This window comes from Aquarana catesbeiana, linkage group LG10 (genome assembly GCF_042186555.1).
Source record: "Aquarana catesbeiana isolate 2022-GZ linkage group LG10, ASM4218655v1, whole genome shotgun sequence".
NCBI classification, from domain to species: domain Eukaryota; kingdom Metazoa; phylum Chordata; class Amphibia; order Anura; family Ranidae; genus Aquarana; species Aquarana catesbeiana.
In genome coordinates this window covers 1,251,019-1,274,387 of record NC_133333.1, presented here as the reverse complement: position 1 = coordinate 1,274,387, position 23,369 = coordinate 1,251,019, and the positions used below count along the sequence as shown (strand labels likewise).

Below are 23,369 nucleotides of genomic sequence, written 5' to 3'. Positions count from 1 at the left end.
GAAGGATCCACAGCATATTGGCTTGTTTTTTCCTCCACTATAGGATGTGGAGGAAATAGGATGTGGATGTCTTCTGATGAAGGTTCTGAATACAGAGTGATGGCAGGATAACAGATATTGGCTGCTCTTGTCACATGACTAGCGGAGGACCCGAGTCACACCAAATGTTTGGCCATTATCTGCATGCATGGATCACTTGTTGAACCACAGCTGGATCTTCAGAAGACTCGCCCAGGTCCCCCCACCCCCCATCAATACACACACACATCGGTCATTGCCATATTTTATTGGTAGCAGTACAGGTGCAACAGGTCAGGTGATCAGAGGGGGTGGAGCCATTCCCATATGACCCAGAGGAGTGCGGGAAAGTGGTGTATGGGGAAACGGGGCGGGGGTGCCTGGGGCAGTCAGAAGAAGACTTGGAGGACAGTCACAAAATCAGAGAGTAGATCTGAAACTGGGATGAAAAGTAACAGCTCAGAGGGTGACTGAGATTTCTCAGTGGAAGTAGACAAAGGGGCAGATTGACAGAAATTACCCCGGGTTCAGGAGAGCGGGAAGAGCAGGAATCCAGTAAAGATGCTATCGGCCCCATCGGTCCCCAGCAGGTTGTTCTTCTCGGTAGTCTCCAGCCATACGGTCTCATCTTTCTGCACTTCCAGTACCACGCCACCTGTGGTCACCTGGAAGAGGTTGAGGACCTGGTCACAGAAGTTCACCACCTTCTGCTTGTTGAAACCGGGTTTGCCCCTCATGATGTTGACGCAGAGGTTACCCCTGGACGTGACATGGTAGGTGAAGTAGTAGATGCCCGGGTACTGGCAGGTGAATTTCCCTGTCAGGGTATTATACTGGTTGTTGACATTGATGAGGCCCTGATCAAAGCGGACAGGCTGTTCTCTCCGGGGAGGGCCTGGGGACATCTTCCTTACGGAAAAGGCAGAGTGGCCATCTGTCTTGTATTCTCCAGAGTCCCCCTTCCTCCCTTTCTGACCTAGTGGCCCAGGGGGTCCTGGGGGCCCCATTGGACCTTTAGGTCCAACTTTTCCAGGGTTTCCTGCAGGCCCCGGGTCTCCACGATGTTCCTCCTTGTTCCAACCTTCAAAGACACCAGGTGGCCCTACAAGACAGAAGACATTTAATGGAGGAGGTAATTTTCACCATCAACCCTATTCCTGATTGGATGGATTGTCCTCACCCACGTCACCCTTCTCCCCATCTACTCCATCATTTCCATCTGGTCCGGGAATGCCAGGGACACCTGGTAACCCTGGCATGTTGGCCTGGCAGCTCTGTGCCTCAGAGAAGGGGATGGACAAAAGAACGAGGCCAAGTCTGAGCAGCCTCCCCCAGGTCTCCATCGTAGAATCCAAACAGAACAGCTGCTGAAAAGAGAAGACATGGGTGCCATTAATATCTGCAGAGATCCCCGTAATGGAAGATTTCCTTCCCTCCAAACCTAAATAATGGAGAGTAATGCGTCGGAAACATGCCATCCCTCACCTCTCAAACCCTATTTGCTGGTCAGGAGGGGGCACTCCGAACAAAACACCTATGGATAGGTCACCTTCAGGTAAAGGACTCCTCCCCTGAGGATCTGGGTCAGGTGACTGACTGGAGAGGAGCCAGAAAACATCCTCAAACAGATAAAGAAGATCTCCGCTTCCCTCTGTGATTTATGGGGCTCTGACTGATAAAAGAGTGGGGATTGGGGTATAATAGAAGGACAGAGGGAGGATTGGGGTATAATAGAAGGACAGAGGGAGGATTGGGGTATAATAGAAGGACAGAGGGGAGGATTGGGGTATAATAGAAGGACAGAGGGAGGATTGGGGTATAATAGAAGGACAGAGGGAGGATTGGGGTATAATAGAAGGACAGAGGGAGGATTGGGGTATAATAGAAGGACAGAGGGGGGGATTGGGGTATAATAGAAGGACAGAGGGGAGGATTGGGGTATAATAGAAGGACAGAGGGGGGATTGGGGTATAATAGAAGGACAGAGGGGGGATTGGGGTATAATAGAAGGACAGAGGGAGGATTGAAGTATAATAGAAGGACAGAGGGAGGATTGGGGTATAATAGAAGGACAGAGGGGGGATTGGGGTATAATAGAAGGACAGAGGGGGGATTGGGGTATAATAGAAGGACAGAGGGGAGGATTGGGGTATAATAGAAGGACAGAGGGAGGATTGGGGTATAATAGAAGGACAGAGGGGGGATTGGGGTATAATAGAAGGACAGAGGGGGGATTGGGGTATAATAGAAGGACAGAGGGAGGATTGGGGTATAATAGAAGTACAGAGGGGAGGATTGGGGTATAATAGAAGGACAGAGGGGGAATTGGGGTATAATAGAAGGACAGAGGGAGGATTGGGGTATAATAGAAGGACAGAGGGAGGATTGGGGTATAATAGAAGGACAAAGGGGGGGATTGGGGTATAATAGAAGGACAGAGGGAGGATTGGGGTATAATAGAAGGACAGAGGGGGGATTGGGGTATAATAGAAGGACAGAGGGGAGGATTGGGGTATAATAGAAGGACAGAGGGGGAATTGGGGTATAATAGAAGTACAGAGGGGGGATTGGGGTATAATAGAAGGACAGAGGGGGGGATTGGGGTATAATAGAAGGACAGAGGGGGGGATTGGGGTATAATAGAAGGACAGAGGGGGGATTGGGGTATAATAGAAGTACAGAGGGGAGGATTGGGGTATAATAGAAGGACAGAGGGAGGATTGGGGTATAATAGAAGGACAGAGGGGGGATTGGGGTATAATAGAAGGACAGAGGGGAGGATTGGGGTATAATAGAAGGACAGAGGGGAGGATTGGGGTATAATAGAAGGACAGAGGGAGGATTGGGGTATAATAGAAGGACAGAGGGGGGATTGGGGTATAATAGAAGGACAGAGGAGGGATTGGGGTATAATAGAAGGACAGAGGGGAGGATTAGGGTATAATAGAAGGACAGAGGGGGGATTGGGGTATAATAGAAGGACAGAGAGGGGATTGGGGTATAATAGAAGGACAGAGGGAGGATTGGGGTATAATAGAAGGACAGAGGGGGGGATTGGGGTATAATAGAAGGACAGAGGGGAGGATTGGGGTATAATAGAAGGACAGAGGGAGGATTGGGGTATAATAGAAGGACAGAGGGGGGATTGGGGTATAATAGAAGGACAGAGGAGGGATTGGGGTATAATAGAAGGACAGAGGGGAGGATTAGGGTATAATAGAAGGACAGAGGGGGGATTGGGGTATAATAGAAGGACAGAGAGGGGATTGGGGTATAATAGAAGGACAGAGGGGGGGATTGGGGTATAATAGAAGGACAGAGGGGAGGATTGGGGTATAATAGAAGGACAGAGGGAGGATTGAGGTATAATAGAAGGACAGAGGGAGGATTGGGGTATAATAGAAGGACAGAGGGGGGATTGGGGTATAATAGAAGGACAGAGGGAGGATTGGGGTATAATAGAAGGACAGAGGGAGGATTGGGGTATAATAGAAGGACAGAGGAGGGATTGGGGTATAATAGAAGGACAGAGGGGAGGATTGGGGTATAATAGAAGGACAGAGGGAGGATTGGGGTATAATAGAAGGACAGAGGGGGGATTGGGGTATAATAGAAGGACAGAGGGGGGATTGGGGTATAATAGAAGGACAGAGGAGAGGATTGGGGTATAATAGAAGGACAGAGGGGGGATTGGGGTATAATAGAAGGACAGAGGGAGGATTGGGGTATAATAGAAGGACAGAGGGGGATTGGGGTATAATAGAAGGACAGAGGGGAGGATTGGGGTATAATAGAAGGACAGAGGGGGGATTGGGATATAATAGAAGGACAGAGGGAGGATTGGGGTATAATAGAAGGACAGAGGGAGGATTGGGGTATAATAGAAGGACAGAGGGGAGGATTGGGGTATAATAGAAGGACAGAGGGAGGGATTGGGGTATAATAGAAGGACAGAGGGGAGGATTGGGGTATAATAGAAGGACAGAGGAGAGGATTGGGGTATAATAGAAGGACAGAGGGGGGATTGGGATATAATAGAAGGACAGAGGGAGGATTGGGGTATAATAGAAGGACAGAGGGGAGGATTGGGGTATAATAGAAGGACAGAGGGAGGATTGGGGTATAATAGAAGGACAGAGGGGGTATTGGGGTATAATAGAAGGACAGAGGGGAGGATTGGGGTATAATAGAAGGACAGAGGGAGGATTGGGGTATAATAGAAGGACAGAGGGGAGGATTGGGGTATAATAGAAGGACAGAGGGGGGATTGGGGTATAATAGAAGGACAGAGGGGGGATTGGGGTATAATAGAAGGACAGAGGGGGGATTGGGGTATAATAGAAGGACAGAGGGGGGATTGGGGTATAATAGAAGGACAGAGGGGGGATTGGGGTATAATAGAAGGACAGAGGGAGGATTGGGGTATAATAGAAGGACAGAGGGGGGATTGGGGTATAATAGAAGGACAGAGGGGGGATTGGGGTATAATAGAAGGACAGAGGAGGGATTGCTGTATAATAGAAGGACAGAGGGGAGGATTGGGGTATAATAGAAGGACAGAGGGAGGATTGGGGTATAATAGAAGGACAGAGGGGGGATTGGGGTATAATAGAAGGACAGAGGGGGGATTGGGGTATAATAGAAGGACAGAGGGGGGATTGGGGTATAATAGAAGGACAGAGGGGGGATTGGGGTATAATAGAAGGACAGAGGGGAGGATTGGGGTATAATAGAAGGACAGAGGGAGGATTGGGGTATAATAGAGGGACAGAGGGGGGGATTGGGATATAATAGAAGGACAGAGGAGGGATTGGGGTATAATAGAAGGACAGAGGGGGGATTGGGGTATAATAGAAGGACAGAGGGGGGATTGGGGTATAATAGAAGGACAGAGGGAGGATTGGGGTATAATAGAAGGACAGAGGGGGGATTGGGGTATAATAGAAGGACAGAGGGAGGATTGAGGTATAATAGAAGGACAGAGGGAGGATTGGGGTATAATAGAAGGACAGAGGGGGGATTGGGGTATAATAGAAGGACAGAGGGGAGATTGGGGTATAATAGAAGGACAGAGGGAGGATTGGGGTATAATAGAAGGACAGAGGGAGGATTGGGGTATAATAGAAGTACAGAGGAGAGGATTGGGGTATAATAGAAGGACAGAGGGAGGATTGGGGTATAATAGAAGGACAGAGGGGAGGATTGGGGTATAATAGAAGGACAGAGGGGGGATTGGGGTATAATAGAAGGACAGAGGGGAGGATTGGGGTATAATAGAAGGACAGAGGGGGGATTGGGATATAATAGAAGGACAGAGGGGGGATTGGGGTATAATAGAAGGACAGAGGGAGGATTGGGGTATAATAGAAGGACAGAGGGAGGATTGGGGTATAATAGAAGGACAGAGGGGAGGATTGGGGTATAATAGAAGGACAGAGGGAGGATTGGGATATAATAGAAGGACAGAGGGGAGGATTGGGGTATAATAGAAGGACAGAGGGGGGATTGGGATATAATAGAAGGACAGAGGGGGGATTGGGGTATAATAGAAGGACAGAGGGGAGGATTGGGGTATAATAGAAGGACAGAGGGGAGGATTGGGGTATAATAGAAGGACAGAGGGGGGATTGGGATATAATAGAAGGACAGAGGAGGGATTGGGGTATAATAGAAGGACAGAGGGAGGATTGGGGTATAATAGAAGGACAGAGGAGAGGATTGGGGTATAATAGAAGGACAGAGGGGAGGATTGGGGTATAATAGAAGGACAGAGGGAGGGTTGGGGTATAATAGAAGGATAGAGGGAGGATTGGGGTATAATAGAAGGACAGAGGGGAGGATTGGGGTATAATAGAAGGACAGAGGGGGGATTGGGGTATAATAGAAGGACAGAGGGGGGATTGGGGTATAATAGAAGGACAGAGGGGGGATTGGGGTATAATAGAAGGACAGAGGGGGGATTGGGGTATAATAGAAGGACAGAGGGGGGATTGGGGTATAATAGAAGGACAGAGGGAGGGTTGGGGTATAATAGAAGGACAGAGGGAGGATTGGGGTATAATAGAAGGACAGAGGGATGATTGGGGTATAATAGAAGGACAGAGGGAGGATTGGGGTATAATAGAAGGACAGAGGGGGGATTGGGGTATAATAGAAGGACAGAGGGGGGATTGGGGTATAATAGAAGGACAGAGGGGAGGATTGGGGTATAATAGAAGGACAGAGGGAGGATTGGGGTATAATTGAAGGACAGAGGGAGGATTGGGGTATAATAGAAGGACAGAGGGGGGATTGGGATATAATAGAAGGACAGAGGGGGGATTGGGGTATAATAGAAGGACAGAGGGGGGATTGGGGTATAATAGAAGGACAGAGGGGGGATTGGGATATAATAGAAGGACAGAGGGAGGATTGGGGTATAATAGAAGGACAGAGGGAGGATTGGGGTATAATAGAAGGACAGAGGGGGGATTGGGGTATAATAGAAGGACAGAGGGGGGATTGGGATATAATAGAAGGACAGAGGGAGGATTGGGGTATAATAGAAGGACAGAGGGAGGATTGGGGTATAATAGAAGGACAGAGGGGGGATTGGGGTATAATAGAAGGACAGAGGAGGGATTGGGGTACAATAGAAGGATAGAGGGGGGATTGGGGTATAATAGAAGGACAGAGGGGGGATTGGGGTATAATAGAAGGACAGAGGGGAGGATTGGGGTATAATAGAAGGACAGAGGGGGGATTGGGGTATAATAGAAGGACAGAGGGGGGATTGGGGTATAATAGAAGGACAGAGGGAGGATTGGGGTATAATAGAAGGACAGAGGGAGGATTGGGGTATAATAGAAGGACAGAGGGGGGATTGGGGTATAATAGAAGGACAGAGGGGGGATTGGGGTATAATAGAAGGACAGAGGGAGGATTGGGGTATAATAGAAGGACAGAGGGAGGATTGGGGTATAATAGAAGGACAGAGGGAGGATTGAGGTATAATAGAAGGACAGAGGGGGGGATTGGGGTATAATAGAAGGACAGAGGGAGGATTGGGGTATAATAGAAGGACAGAGGGAGGATTGGGGTATAATAGAAGGACAGAGGGAGGATTGGGGTATAATAGAAGGACAGAGGGAGGATTGGGGTATAATAGAAGGACAGAGGGGGGATTGGGATATAATAGAAGGACAGAGGAGGGATTGGGGTATAATAGAAGGACAGAGGGAGGATTGGGGTATAATAGAAGGACAGAGGGGAGGATTGGGGTATAATAGAAGGACAGAGGGGGGATTGGGGTATAATAGAAGGACAGAGGGAGGATTGGGGTATAATAGAAGGACAGAGGGGAGGATTGGGGTATAATAGAAGGACAGAGGGGGGGATTGGGGTATAATAGAAGGACAGAGGGAGGATTGGGGTATAATAGAAGGACAGAGGGGAGGATTGGGGTATAATAGAAGGACAGAGGGGAGGATTGGGGTATAATAGAAGGACAGAGGGGGGGATTGGGGTATAATAGAAGGACAGAGGGAGGATTGGGGTATAATAGAAGGACAGAGGGGGGGATTGAGGTATAATAGAAGGACAGAGGGGGGATTGGGGTATAATAGAAGGACAGAGGGGAGGATTGGGGTATAATAGAAGGACAGAGGGGGGATTGGGGTATAATAGAAGGACAGAGGGAGGATTGAGGTATAATAGAAGGACAGAGGGAGGATTGGGGTATAATAGAAGGACAGAGGGAGGATTGGGGTATAATAGAAGGACAGAGGGAGGATTGGGGTATAATAGAAGGACAGAGGGAGGATTGGGGTATAATAGAAGGACAGAGGGAGGATTGGGGTATAATAGAAGGACAGAGGGAGGATTGGGGTATAATAGAAGGACAGAGGGAGGATTGGGGTATAATAGAAGGACAGAGGGGGGGATTGGGGTGTAATAGAAGGACAGAGGGGGGGATTGGGGTATAATAGAAGTACAGAGGAGAGGATTGGGGTTTAATAGAAGGACAGAGGGGGGGATTGGGGTATAATAGAAGGATAGAGGGAGGATTGGGATATAATAGAAGGACAGAGGGAGGATTGGGGTATAATAGAAGGACAGAGGGGGGATTGAGGTATAATAGAAGGACAGAGGGAGGATTGGGGTATAATAGAAGGACAGAGGGAGGATTGGGATATAATAGAAGGACAGAGGGGAGGATTGGGGTATAATAGAAGGACAGAGGGGAGGATTGGGGTATAATAGAAGGACAGAGGGGAGGATTGGGGTATAATAGAAGGACAGAGGGGAGGATTGGGGTATAATAGAAGGACAGAGGGGGGATTGGGGTATAATAGAAGGACAGAGGGGGGATTGGGGTATAATAGAAGGACAGAGGGGGGATTGGGGTATAATAGAAGGACAGAGGGAGGATTGGGGTATAATAGAAGGACAGAGGGGAGGATTGGGGTATAATAGAAGGACAGAGGGGGGATTGGGGTATAATAGAAGGACAGAGGGGGGATTGGGGTATAATAGAAGGACAGAGGGGGGATTGGGGTATAATAGAAGGACAGAGGGAGGATTGGGGTATAATAGAAGGACAGAGGGAGGATTGGGGTATAATAGAAGGACAGAGGGGAGGATTGGGGTATAATAGAAGGACAGAGGGGAGGATTGGGGTATAATAGAAGGACAGAGGGGGGGATTGGGGTATAATAGAAGGACAGAGGGGGGGATTGGGGTATAATAGAAGTACAGAGGAGAGGATTGGGGTTTAATAGAAGGACAGAGGGGGGTTGGGGTATAATAGAAGGACAGAGGGAGGATTGGGGTATAATAGAAGGACAGAGGGGAGGATTGGGGTATAATAGAAGGACAGAGGGGGGGATTGGGGTATAATAGAAGGACAGAGGGAGGATTGGGGTATAATAGAAGGACAGAGGGGAGGATTGGGGTATAATAGAAGGACAGAGGGAGGGATTGGGGTATAATAGAAGGACAGAGGGAGGATTGGGGTATAATAGAAGGACAGAGGGAGGATTGGGGTATAATAGAAGGACAGAGGGAGGATTGGGGTATAATAGAAGGACAAAGGGGGGATTGGGGTATAATAGAAGGACAGAGGGGGGATTGGGGTATAATAGAAGGACAGAGGGGGGATTGGGATATAATAGAAGGACAGAGGGAGGATTGGGGTATAATAGAAGGACAGAGGGAGGATTGGGGTATAATAGAAGGACAGAGGGGGGATTGGGGTATAATAGAAGGACAGAGGGGGGATTGGGATATAATAGAAGGACAGAGGGAGGATTGGGGTATAATAGAAGGACAGAGGGAGGATTGGGGTATAATAGAAGGACAGAGGGGGGATTGGGGTATAATAGAAGGACAGAGGAGGGATTGGGGTACAATAGAAGGATAGAGGGGGGATTGGGGTATAATAGAAGGACAGAGGGGGGATTGGGGTATAATAGAAGGACAGAGGGGAGGATTGGGGTATAATAGAAGGACAGAGGGGGGATTGGGGTATAATAGAAGGACAGAGGGGGGATTGGGGTATAATAGAAGGACAGAGGGAGGATTGGGGTATAATAGAAGGACAGAGGGAGGATTGGGGTATAATAGAAGGACAGAGGGGGGATTGGGGTATAATAGAAGGACAGAGGGGGGATTGGGGTATAATAGAAGGACAGAGGGAGGATTGGGGTATAATAGAAGGACAGAGGGAGGATTGGGGTATAATAGAAGGACAGAGGGAGGATTGAGGTATAATAGAAGGACAGAGGGGGGGATTGGGGTATAATAGAAGGACAGAGGGAGGATTGGGGTATAATAGAAGGACAGAGGGAGGATTGGGGTATAATAGAAGGACAGAGGGAGGATTGGGGTATAATAGAAGGACAGAGGGAGGATTGGGGTATAATAGAAGGACAGAGGGGGGATTGGGATATAATAGAAGGACAGAGGAGGGATTGGGGTATAATAGAAGGACAGAGGGAGGATTGGGGTATAATAGAAGGACAGAGGGGAGGATTGGGGTATAATAGAAGGACAGAGGGGGGATTGGGGTATAATAGAAGGACAGAGGGGAGGATTGGGGTATAATAGAAGGACAGAGGGAGGATTGGGGTATAATAGAAGGACAGAGGGAGGATTGGGGTATAATAGAAGGACAGAGGGAGGATTGGGGTATAATAGAAGGACAGAGGGGGGGATTGGGGTGTAATAGAAGGACAGAGGGGGGGATTGGGGTATAATAGAAGTACAGAGGAGAGGATTGGGGTTTAATAGAAGGACAGAGGGGGGGATTGGGGTATAATAGAAGGATAGAGGGAGGATTGGGGTATAATAGAAGGACAGAGGGGGGATTGGGGTATAATAGAAGGACAGAGGGGAGGATTGGGGTATAATAGAAGGACAGAGGGAGGATTGGGATATAATAGAAGGACAGAGGGGAGGATTGGGGTATAATAGAAGGACAGAGGGGAGGATTGGGGTATAATAGAAGGACAGAGGGGAGGATTGGGGTATAATAGAAGGACAGAGGGGGGATTGGGGTATAATAGAAGGACAGAGGGGGGATTGGGGTATAATAGAAGGACAGAGGGGGGATTGGGGTATAATAGAAGGACAGAGGGAGGATTGGGGTATAATAGAAGGACAGAGGGGAGGATTGGGGTATAATAGAAGGACAGAGGGGGGATTGGGGTATAATAGAAGGACAGAGGGGGGATTGGGGTATAATAGAAGGACAGAGGGGGGATTGGGGTATAATAGAAGGACAGAGGGAGGATTGGGGTATAATAGAAGGACAGAGGGAGGATTGGGGTATAATAGAAGGACAGAGGGGAGGATTGGGGTATAATAGAAGGACAGAGGGGAGGATTGGGGTATAATAGAAGGACAGAGGGGGGGATTGGGGTATAATAGAAGGACAGAGGGGGGGATTGGGGTATAATAGAAGTACAGAGGAGAGGATTGGGGTTTAATAGAAGGACAGAGGGGGGTTGGGGTATAATAGAAGGACAGAGGGAGGATTGGGGTATAATAGAAGGACAGAGGGGAGGATTGGGGTATAATAGAAGGACAGAGGGGGGGATTGGGGTATAATAGAAGGACAGAGGGAGGATTGGGGTATAATAGAAGGACAGAGGGGAGGATTGGGGTATAATAGAAGGACAGAGGGAGGGATTGGGGTATAATAGAAGGACAGAGGGAGGATTGGGGTATAATAGAAGGACAGAGGGAGGATTGGGGTATAATAGAAGGACAGAGGGAGGATTGGGGTATAATAGAAGGACAAAGGGGGGATTGGGGTATAATAGAAGGACAGAGGGGGGGATTGGGGTATAATAGAAGGACAGAGGGAGGATTGGGGTATAATAGAAGGACAGAGGGGGGGGGATTGGGGTATAATAGAAGAACAGAGGGGGGGATTGGGGTATAATAGAAGGACAGAGGGGGGGGTTGGGGTATAATAGAAGGACAGAGGGGAGGATTGGGGTATAATAGAAGGACAGAGGGAGGATTGGGGTATAATAGAAGGACAGAGGGGAGGATTGGGGTATAATAGAAGGACAGAGGGGAGATTGGGGTATAATAGAAGGACATAGGGGGGATTGGGGTATAATAGAAGGACAGAGGGGGGATTGGGGTATAATAGAAGGACAGAGGGGAGGATTGGGGTATAATAGAAGGACAGAGGGGGGATTGGGGTATAATAGAAGGACAGAGGGAGGATTGGGGTATAATAGAAGGACAGAGGGGGGATTGGGGTATAATAGAAGGACAGAGGGGAGGATTGGGGTATAATAGAAGGACAGAGGGGGGATTGGGGTATAATAGAAGGACAGAGGGAGGATTGGGGTATAATAGAAGGACAGAGGGGGGATTGGGGTATAATAGAAGGACAGAGGGAGGATTGGGGTATAATAGAAGGACAGAGGGGGGATTGGGGTATAATAGAAGGACAGAGGGAGGATTGGGGTATAATAGAAGGACAGAGGGGAGGATTGGGGTATAATAGAAGGACAGAGGGGGGATTGGGGTATAATAGAAGGACAGAGGGGAGGATTGGGGTATAATAGAAGGACAGAGGGGAGGATTGGGGTATAATAGAAGGACAGAGGGGAGGATTGGGGTATAATAGAAGGACAGAGGGGAGGATTGGGGTATAATAGAAGGACAGAGGGGAGGATTGGGGTATAATAGAAGGACAGAGGGGGGATTGGGGTATAATAGAAGGACAGAGGAGGGATTGGGGTATAATAGAAGGACAGAGGGATGATTGGGGTATAATAGAAGGACAGAGGGGGGATTGGGGTATAATAGAAGGACAGAGGGGGGGATTGGGGTATAATAGAAGGACAGAGGGGGGATTGGGGTATAATAGAAGGACAGAGGGGGGATTGGGGTATAATAGAAGGACAGAGGGGAGGATTGGGGTATAATAGAAGGACAGAGGGGAGGATTGGGGTATAATAGAAGGACAGAGGGGGGATTGGGGTATAATAGAAGGACAGAGGGGAGGATTGGGGTATAATAGAAGGACAGAGGGGGGATTGGGGTATAATAGAAGGACAGAGGGGAGGATTGGGGTATAATAGAAGGACAGAGGGGGGGATTGGGGTTTAATAGAAGGACAGAGGGAGGATTGGGGTATAATAGAAGGACAGAGGGAGGATTGGGGTATAATAGAAGGACAGAGGGGGGATTGGGGTATAATAGAAGGACAGAGGGGGGATTGGGGTATAATAGAAGGACAGAGGGAGGATTGGGGTATAATAGAAGGACAGAGGGGGGATTGGGGTATAATAGAAGGACAGAGGGGGGATTGGGGTATAATAGAAGGACAGAGGGGGGATTGGGGTATAATAGAAGGACAGAGGGGGGATTGGGGTATAATAGAAGGACAGAGGGGGGATTGGGGTATAATAGAAGGACAGAGGGGAGGATTGGGGTATAATAGAAGGACAGAGGGTAGGATTGGGGTATAATAGAAGGACAGAGGGAGGATTGGGGTATAATAGAAGGACAGAGGGGGGATTGGGGTATAATAGAAGGACAGAGGGAGGATTGGGGTATGATAGAAGGACAGAGGGGAGGATTGGGGTATAATAGAAGGACAGAGGAGGGATTGGGGTATAATAGAAGGACAGAGGGGGGATTGGGGTATAATAGAAGGACAGAGGGGTGATTGGGGTATAATAGAAGGACAGAGGGAGGATTGGGGTATAATAGAAGGACAGAGGGGGGATTGGGGTATAATAGAAGGACAGAGGGAGGATTGGGGTATAATAGAAGGACAGAGGGGAGGATTGGGGTATAATAGAAGGACAGAGGGGGGATTGGGGTATAATAGAAGGACAGAGGGGGGATTGGGGTATAATAGAAGGACAGAGGGGGGATTGGGGTATAATAGAAGGACAGAGGGGGGATTGGGGTATAATAGAAGGACAGAGGGGGGATTGGGGTATAATAGAAGGACAGAGGGGAGGATTGAGGTATAATAGAAGGACAGAGGGGGGGATTGGGGTATAATAGAAGGACAGAGGGGGGATTGGGGTATAATAGAAGGACAGAGGGGGGATTGGGGTATAATAGAAGGACAGAGGAGGGATTGGGGTATAATAGAAGGACAGAGGGGAGGATTGAGGTATAATAGAAGGACAGAGGGGGGGATTGGGGTATAATAGAAGGACAGAGGGAGGATTGGGGTATAATAGAAGGACAGAGGGAGGATTGGGGTATAATAGAAGGACAGAGGGGAGGGGGGATTGGGGTATAATAGAAGGACAGAGGGAGGATTGAGGTATAATAGAAGGACAGAGGGGGGTATTGGGGTATAATAGAAGGACAGAGGGAGGATTGGGGTATAATAGAAGGACAGAGGTAGGATTGGGGTATAATAGAAGGACAGAGGGGAGGATTGGGGTATAATAGAAGGACAGAGGGGAGGATTGGGGTATAATAGAAGGACAGAGGGGGGATTGGGGTATAATAGAAGGACAGAGGGGAGGATTGGGGTATAATAGAAGGACAGAGGGGGGGGATTGGGGTATAATAGAAGGACAGAGGGAGGATTGGGGTATAATAGAAGGACAGAGGGGAGGATTGGGGTATAATAGAAGGACAGAGGGGGGATTGGGGTATAATAGAAGGACAGAGGGGAGGATTGGGGTATAATAGAAGGACAGAGGGGAAGATTGGGGTATAATAGAAGGACAGAGGGGGGATTGGGGTATAATAGAAGGACAGAGGGAGGATTGGGGTATAATAGAAGGACAGAGGGGGGGGATTGGGGTATAATAGAAGGACAGAGGGAGGATTGGGGTATAATAGAAGGACAGAGGGAGGATTGGGGTATAATAGAAGGACAGAGGGGAGGATTGGGGTATAATAGAAGGACAGAGGGGGGATTGGGGTATAATAGAAGGACAGAGGGAGGATTGGGGTATAATAGAAGGACAGAGGGGGGGGATTGGGGTATGATAGAAGGACAGAGGGGAGGATTGGGGTATAATAGAAGGACAGAGGGAGGATTGGGGTATAATAGAAGGACAGAGGGAGGATTGGGGTATAATAGAAGGACAGAGGGAGGATTGGGGTATAATAGAAGGACAGAGGGGGGATTGGGGTATAATAGAAGGACAGAGGGAGGATTGGGGTATAATAGAAGGACAGAGGGAGGATTGGGGTATAATAGAAGGACAGAGGGGGGATTGGGGTATAATAGAAGGACAGAGGGATGATTGGGGTATAATAGAAGGACAGAGGGGGGATTGGGGTATAATAGAAGGACAGAGGGGAGGATTGGGGTATAATAGAAGGACAGAGGGGAGGATTGGGGTATAATAGAAGGACAGAGGGAGGATTGAGGTATAATAGAAGGACAGAGGGGGGGATTGGGGTATAATAGAAGGACAGAGGGAGGATTGGGGTATAATAGAAGGACAGAGGGAGGATTGAGGTATAATAGAAGGACAGAGGGGGGGATTGGGGTATAATAGAAGGACAGAGGGGAGGATTGGGGTATAATAGAAGGACAGAGGGGGGATTGGGGTATAATAGAAGGACAGAGGGGGGATTGGGGTATAATAGAAGGACAGAGGGAGGATTGGGGTATAATAGAAGGACAGAGGGAGGATTGAGGTATAATAGAAGGACAGAGGGAGGATTGGGGTATAATAGAAGGACAGAGGGGAGGATTGGGGTATAATAGAAGGACAGAGGGAGGATTGGGGTATAATAGAAGGACAGAGGGGGGGATTGGGGTATAATAGAAGGACAGAGGGGGGATTGGGGTATAATAGAAGGACAGAGGGGAGGATTGGGGTATAATAGAAGGACAGAGGGAGGATTGGGGTATAATAGAAGGACAGAGGGGGGGGATTGGGGTATAATAGAAGGACAGAGGGAGGATTGGGGTATAATAGAAGGACAGAGGGGATGATTGGGGTATAATAGAAGGACAGAGGGGGGATTGGGGTATAATAGAAGGACAGAGGGAGGATTGAGGTATAATAGAAGGACAGAGGGGGGGATTGGGGTATAATAAAAGGACAGAGGGGAGGATTGGGGTATAATAGAAGGACAGAGGGAGGATTGGGGTATAATAGAAGGACAGAGGGAGGATTGGGGTATAATAGAAGGACAGAGGGGGGGATTGGGGTATAATAGAAGGACAGAGGGGAGGATTGGGGTATAATAGAAGGACAGAGGGGATGATTGGGGTATAATAGAAGGACAGAGGGGGGATTGGGGTATAATAGAAGGACAGAGGGAGGATTGAGGTATAATAGAAGGACAGAGGGGGGGATTGGGGTATAATAAAAGGACAGAGGGGAGGATTGGGGTATAATAGAAGGACAGAGGGGGGGATTGGGGTATAATAGAAGGACAGAGGGGGGATTGGGGTATAATAGAAGGACAGAGGCAGGATTGGGGTATAATAGAAGGACAGAGGGAGGATTGGAGTATAATAGAAGGACAGAGGGGGGATTGGGGTATAATAGAAGGACAGAGGGAGGATTGGGGTATAATAGAAGGACAGAGGGGGGATTGGGGTATAATAGAAGGACAGAGGGGAGGATTGGGGTATAATAGAAGGACAGAGGGAGGATTGGGGTATAATAGAAGGACAGAGGGGAGGATTGGGGTATAATAGAAGGACAGAGGGAGGATTGGGGTATAATAGAAGGACAGAGGGGGGGATTGGGGTATAATAGAAGGACAGAGGGGGGATTGGGGTATAATAGAAGGACAGAGGGGGGATTGGGGTATAATAGAAGGACAGAGGGGGGATTGGGGTATAATAGAAGGACAGAGGGGGGATTGGGGTATAATAGAAGGACAGAGGGGGGATTGGGGTATAATAGAAGGACAGAGGGGGGATTGGGGTATAATAGAAGGACAGAGGGGGGATTGGGGTATAATAGAAGGACAGAGGCAGGATTGGGGTATAATAGAAGGACAGAGGGAGGATTGGAGTATAATAGAAGGACAGAGGGGGGATTGGGGTATAATAGAAGGACAGAGGGAGGATTGGGGTATAATAGAAGGACAGAGGGGGGATTGGGGTATAATAGAAGGACAGAGGGGAGGATTGGGGTATAATAGAAGGACAGAGGGGAGGATTGGGGTATAATAGAAGGACAGAGGGAGGATTGGGGTATAATAGAAGGACAGAGGGGAGGATTGGGGTATAATAGAAGGACAGAGGGGAGGATTGGGGTATAATAGAAGGACAGAGGGAGGATTGGGGTATAATAGAAGGACAGAGGGGGGATTGGGGTATAATAGAAGGACAGAGGGGGGATTGGGGTATAATAGAAGGACAGAGGGGGGATTGGGGTATAATAGAAGGACAGAGGGGGGATTGGGGTATAATAGAAGGACAGAGGGGGGGATTGGGGTATAATAGGACAGAGGGGGGGATTGGGGTATAATAGAAGGACAGAGGGAGGATTGGGGTATAATAGAAGGACAGAGGGGGGGATTGGGGTATAATAGAAGGACAGAGGGGGGATTGGGGTATAATAGAAGGACAGAGGGGGGACTGGGGTATAATAGAAGGACAGAGGGGAGGATTGGGATATAATAGAAGGACAGAGGGGAGGATTGGGGTATAATAGAAGGACAGAGGGAGGATTGGGGTATAATAGAAGGACAGAGGGGGGGATTGGGGTATAATAGAAGGACAGAGGGAGGATTGGGGTATAATAGAAGGACAGAGGGGGGGATTGGGGTATAATAGAAGGACAGAGGGAGGATTGGGGTATAATAGAAGGACAGAGGGGAGGATTGGGGTATAATAGGACAGAGGGGGGATTGGGGTATAATAGAAGGACAGAGGGGAGGATTGGGGTATAATAGAAGGACAGAGGGGGGGATTGGGGTATAATAGAAGGACAGAGGGAGGATTGGGGTATAATAGAAGGACAGAGGGGAGGATTGGGGTATAATAGGACAGAGGGGGGATTGGGGTATAATAGAAGGACAGAGGGGGGATTGGGGTATAATAGAAGGACAGAGGGGGGATTGGGGTATAATAGAAGGACAGAGGAGGGATTGCTGTATAATAGAAGGACAGAGGGGAGGATTGGGGTATAATAGAAGGACAGAGGGAGGATTGGGGTATAATAGAAGGACAGAGGGGGGATTGGGGTATAATAGAAGGACAGAGGGGGGATTGGGGTATAATAGAAGGACAGAGGGGAGGATTGGGGTATAATAGAAGGACAGAGGGGGGGATTGGGGTATAATAGAAGGACAGAGGGGGGGATTGGGGTATAATAGAAGGACAGAGGGAGGATTGGGGTATAATAGAAGGACAGAGGGGGGATTGGGGTATAATAGAAGGACAGAGGGGAGGATTGGGATATAATAGAAGGACAGAGGGGGTATTGGGGTATAATAGAAGGACAGAGGGGGGATTGGGGTATAATAGAAGGACAGAGGGGGGGATTGGGGTATAATAGAAGGACAGAGGGGAGGATTGGGGTATAATAGAAGGACAGAGGGGAGGATTGGGGTATAATAGAAGGACAGAGGGAGGATTGAGGTATAATAGAAGGACAGAGGGGGGATTGGGGTATAATAGAAGGACAGAGGGGGGATTGGGGTATAATAGAAGGACAGAGGGGGGATTGGGGTATAATAGAAGGACAGAGGGAGGATTGGGGTATAATAGAAGGACAGAGGGGAGGATTGGGGTATAATAGAAGGACAGAGGGAGGATTGGGGTATAATAGAAGGACAGAGGGGGGATTGGGGTATAATAGAAGGACAGAGGGAGGATTGGGGTATAATAGAAGGACAGAGGGGAGGATTGGGGTATAATAGAAGGACAGAGGGGAGGATTGGGGTATAATAGAAGGACAGAGGGGGGATTGGGGTATAATAGAAGGACAGAGGGAGGATTGGGGTATAATAGAAGGACAGAGGGGGGATTGGGATATAATAGAAGGACAGAGGGGAGGATTGGGGTATAATAGAAGGACAGAGGGGGGATTGGGGTATAATAGAAGGACAGAGGGGGGATTGGGGTATAATAGAAGGACAGAGGGGGGATTGGGGTATAATAGAAGGACAGAGGGGGGATTGGGGTATAATAGAAGGACAGAGGGAGGATTGGGGTATAATAGAAGGACAGAGGGAGGATTGGGGTATAATAGAAGGACAGAGGGAGGATTGGGGTATAATAGAAGGACAGAGGGGGGGATTGGGGTATAATAGAAGGACAGAGGGGGGATTGGGGTATAATGATAGTTTGGTAACAATCCTTCCATAATCTGTCACGAATCGATCGCTTTTTTCGTTATCTCTTCGATTTTCTGCATTTTATTGATAACCCTCCAAATAATTGTTTTCTTCCCCAATTCTCGGAAACTTTTGGAGGCCCCCAATCCGTCTCCTGGCGGCCCCCGGGAGCGCGGACCCTGTAGAGGGGGATTGGGTGATGGCGGTGAAGAGGAAATGAGAAGATTTTATGGGGAACATTCGATGTCAGAGTCAGACGTGGGATATTAATGGAAACACATGGAATGTCTATCTGGAGATGATTGGAATTCTCACCACTTCAGAGGGGCGCCGAGCCGTCGTCGGGCCGGTGAAGTGTTGGAAATGAAGACTCAGTGATTGTGTCTGTTGAGTCACTTTGAATTCTGCTATCCAATGGGGGTCAATGGGGTGCAGGGATTGGGTACTGGGCACCCCAAATAAAGCTCCACCCATATCAACCTCCAATAGAATTACTGGACAGGAATGACATTTACATTTGCTGGTCAGGAGGGGGCACTCCGAACAACACACCTGTGGACAGGTCACCTTCTGGTACTCACAAACAAAGGAGGGGGGTACATGACTATACACTCAGACAGGTGAGAGGGGTACATGATTATACACACAGACATGTAAGGGGGGTACATGACTATACACACAGACAGGTGAGGGGGGGTATATGACTATACACACAGACAGGTGAGGGGGGTACATGACTATACACACAGACAATTGAGGGGGGTACATGACTATACACACAGACAATTGAGGGGGGTACATGACTATACACACAGACAGGTGGGGGGTACATGACTATACACACAGACAGGTGAGGGGGATACATGACTATACACACAGACAGGTGAGGGGGGTACATGACTATACACACAGACAGGTGAGGGGGGTACATGACTATACACACAGACAGGTGAGGGGGATACATGACTATACACACAGACAGGTGAGGGGGTACATGACTATACACACAGATTGGTGAGGGGGGTACATGACTATACACACAGACAGGTGAGGGGGGTACATGACTATACACACAGACAGGTGAGGGGGGGTACATGACTATACTCACAGACAGGTGAGGGGGGTACATGACTATAAACACAGACAGGTGAGGGAGTACATGACTATAAACACAGACAGGTGAGGGGGGTATATGACTATACACACAGACAGGTGAGGGGGGTACATGACTGTACACACAGACAGGTGAGGGGGGTACATGACTATACAAACAGACAGGTGAGGGGGAGTATATGACTATACACACAGACAGGTGAGGGAGTACATGACTATACTCATAGACAGAAGAGGGGGGTACATGACTATACACACAGACAGGTGAGGGGGGTACATGACTATACACACAGACAGGTGAGGGGGTACATGACTATACACACAGACAGGTGAGGGGGGTACAGGACTATACACACAGACAGGTGAGGGGGGGGTATAGGACTATACACACAGACAGGTGGGGGGGTACATCACTATACTCACAGACAGATGAGGGGGGTACATGACTATACACACAGACAGGTGAGGGGGTACATGAGTATACACACAGGCAGGTGGGGGGGTACATGACTATACACACAGACAGGTGAGGGGGATACATGACTATACACACAGACAGGTGAGGGGGGTACATGTCTATACACACAACAGGTGAGGGGGGTACATGACTATAAACACAGATAGGTGAGGGGGTACATGACTATACACACAGACAGGTGAGGGGGATAGATGACAATACACACAGACAGGTGAGGGGGGTACATGACTACACACACAGACAGGTGAGGGGGGTACATGACTATACACACAGACAGGTGAGGGGGGTACATGAGTATACACACAGAGAGGTGAGGGGGGTAAATGACTATACACACAGACAGGTGAGGGGGTACATGATTATACACACAGACAGGTGAGGGGGTACATGATTATACTCACAGACAGATGAGGGGGGTACATGACTATACACACAGGCAGGTGAGGGGGGTACATGACTATACACACAGACAGGTGAGAGGGGTACATGACTATACACACAGATAGGTTAGGGGGGTACATGACTATACTCACAGACAGGTGAGGGGGATACATGATTATACACACAGACAGATGAGTGGGTACATGACTATACACACAGGCAGGTGAGGGGGATACATGACTATACACACAGGCAGGTGAGGGGGATACATGATTATACACACAGACAGGTGAGGGGGTACATGACTATACACACAGACAGGTGAGGGGGGATAGATGACTATACACACAGACAGATGAGGGGGGTACATGACTATACACACAGACAGGTGAGGGGGGTACATGACTATACACACAGACAGGTGAGGGGGGTACATGACTATACACACAGACAGATGGGGGGTACATGACTATACACACAGACAGATGAGGGGGGTACAGGACTACACACACAGACAGATGAGAGGGGTACATGACTATATACACAGACAGATGAGGGGGGATAGATGACTATACACACAGACAGATGAGGGGGGTACATGATTATACACACAGACAGGTGAGGGGGTACATGATTATACTTACAGACAGATGAGGGGGGTACATGACTATACACACAAGCAGGTGAGGGGGGTACATGACTATACACACAGACAGATGAGGGGGGTACATGACTATACACACAAGCAGGTGAGGGGGGTACATGACTATACACACAGACAGGTGAGGGGGGTACATGACTATACACACAGACAGATGAGGGGGGTACATGACTATACACACAGACAGGTGAGGGGGGTACATGACATTCGGGTCGGGGGGTTTCGGTGACATACCTCTGTGGCTGGACGCTGGCAGTGGTTGGGGGTTGGGACGCGCCGAGCTCTCGGATAACTGTTGGGGAAAAGCAGAAGTGAGATGTTTGTTGAGATTTGGGGAATTAATCGGATTGTACAGACCAAGCAGTTCTGACATTTCACAATCTCAATCTTCTTCCTCTTCCCAGAATCCCCCGATGAGGAAATGAAGATATTTATAAAACAGCTGAATCAAAGGGCCCTGACCTGCACCCCCCTTCCCCACATTCAGTGAGATGAAGTTCTGTCTCTGGAGGGAAGACATTTTCCTGCACACCACAGACTTCCTGTCCACCAATCCCACCAAATCACTCAGGAGGGGGAAATATAAATCTGCTGCACACATTATCCATGGGGGGGCTCATTGTGAACCCCCCTTCCCCACACTGACCAATGTCAGAGAGGCGACATGACTTCTCCGATCTCTGGGATTACTCTCATCTCCGGGAACATTCTCATCTCCGGGAATATTCTCATCTCCGGGAATACTCTCATCTCCGGGAATATTCTCATCTCCGGGAATACTCTCATCTCCGGGAATATTCTCATCTCCGGGAATACTCTCATCTCCGGGAATATTCTCATCTCCGGGAATATTCTCATCTCCGGGAATATTCTCATCTCCGGGAATACTCTCATCTCCGGGAATATTCTCATCTCCGGGAATACTCTCATCTCCGGGAATATTCTTATCTCCGGGAATACTCTCATCTCCGGGAATATTCTCATCTCCGGGAATATTCTCATCTCCGGGAATACTCCTATCTCCGGGAATATTCTCATCTCCAGGAATATTCTCATCTCCGGGAATACTCTCATCTCCGGGAATACTCTCATCTCCGGGAATACTCTCATCTCTGGGAATATTCTCATCTCCGGGAATATTCTCATCTCCGGGAATACTCTCATCTCCGAGAATATTCTCATCTCTGGGAATATTCTCATCTCCGGGAATATTCTCATCTCCGGGAATATTCTCATCTCCGGGAATACTCTCATCTCCGGGAATATTCTCATCTCCGGGAATACTCTCATCTCCGGGAATACTCTCATCTCCGGGAATACTCTCATCTCTGGGAATATTCTCATCTCCGGGAATATTCTCATCTCCGGGAATACTCTCATCTCCGAGAATATTCTCATCTCTGGGAATATTCTCATCTCCGGGAATATTCTCATCTCCGGGAATATTCTCATCTCCGGGAATATTCTCATCTCCGGGAATACTCTCATCTCCGGGAATATTCTCATCTCCGGGAATATTCTCATCTCCGGGAATATTCTCATCTCCGGGAATACTCTCATCTCTGGGAATATTCTTATCTCCGGGAATACTCTCATCTCCGGGAATATTCTCATCTCCGGGAATATTCTCATCTCCGGGAATACTCCTATCTCCGGGAATATTCTCATCTCCAGGAATATTCTCATCTCCGGGAATACTCTCATCTCCGAGAATATTCTCATCTCCGGGAATATTCTTATCTCCGGGAATACTCTCATCTCCGGGAATATTCTCATCTCCGGGAATACTCTCATCTCCGGGAATATTCTCATCTCCGGGAATATTCTCATCTCCGGGAATATTCTCATCTCCGGGAATACTCTCATCTCCGGGAATATTCTCATCTCCGGGAATATTCTCATCTCCGGGAATACTCTCATCTCCGGGAATACTCTCATCTCCGGGAATACTCTCATCTCCGGGAATATTCTCATCTCCGG

General features: G+C 48.5%; 1 protein-coding gene across 2 annotated transcripts; it reads right to left on the bottom strand.

The window, feature by feature from the left end:
• Nucleotides 1–271: 271 nt before the first annotated feature.
• C1QB (complement C1q B chain) lies at nucleotides 272–21,751 on the bottom strand. 2 transcript variants are annotated; one of them, XM_073601426.1, is made up of 3 exons: nucleotides 21,624–21,751; nucleotides 1,199–1,382; nucleotides 272–1,120 (listed from the first exon to the last, which is right to left on the bottom strand). In XM_073601426.1, the coding sequence occupies exons 2-3, from the start codon at nucleotides 1,359–1,361 to the stop codon at nucleotides 546–548; spliced, it is 738 nt and encodes a 245-aa protein (XP_073457527.1). In that variant the 5' UTR covers nucleotides 1,362–1,382; nucleotides 21,624–21,751; the 3' UTR covers nucleotides 272–545. The 2 variants fall into 2 exon arrangements, with proteins under 2 accessions (XP_073457527.1, XP_073457526.1); XM_073601425.1 differs by having other exon boundaries at nucleotides 1,199–1,385; nucleotides 21,624–21,740.
• Nucleotides 21,752–23,369: the final 1,618 nt, after the last annotated feature.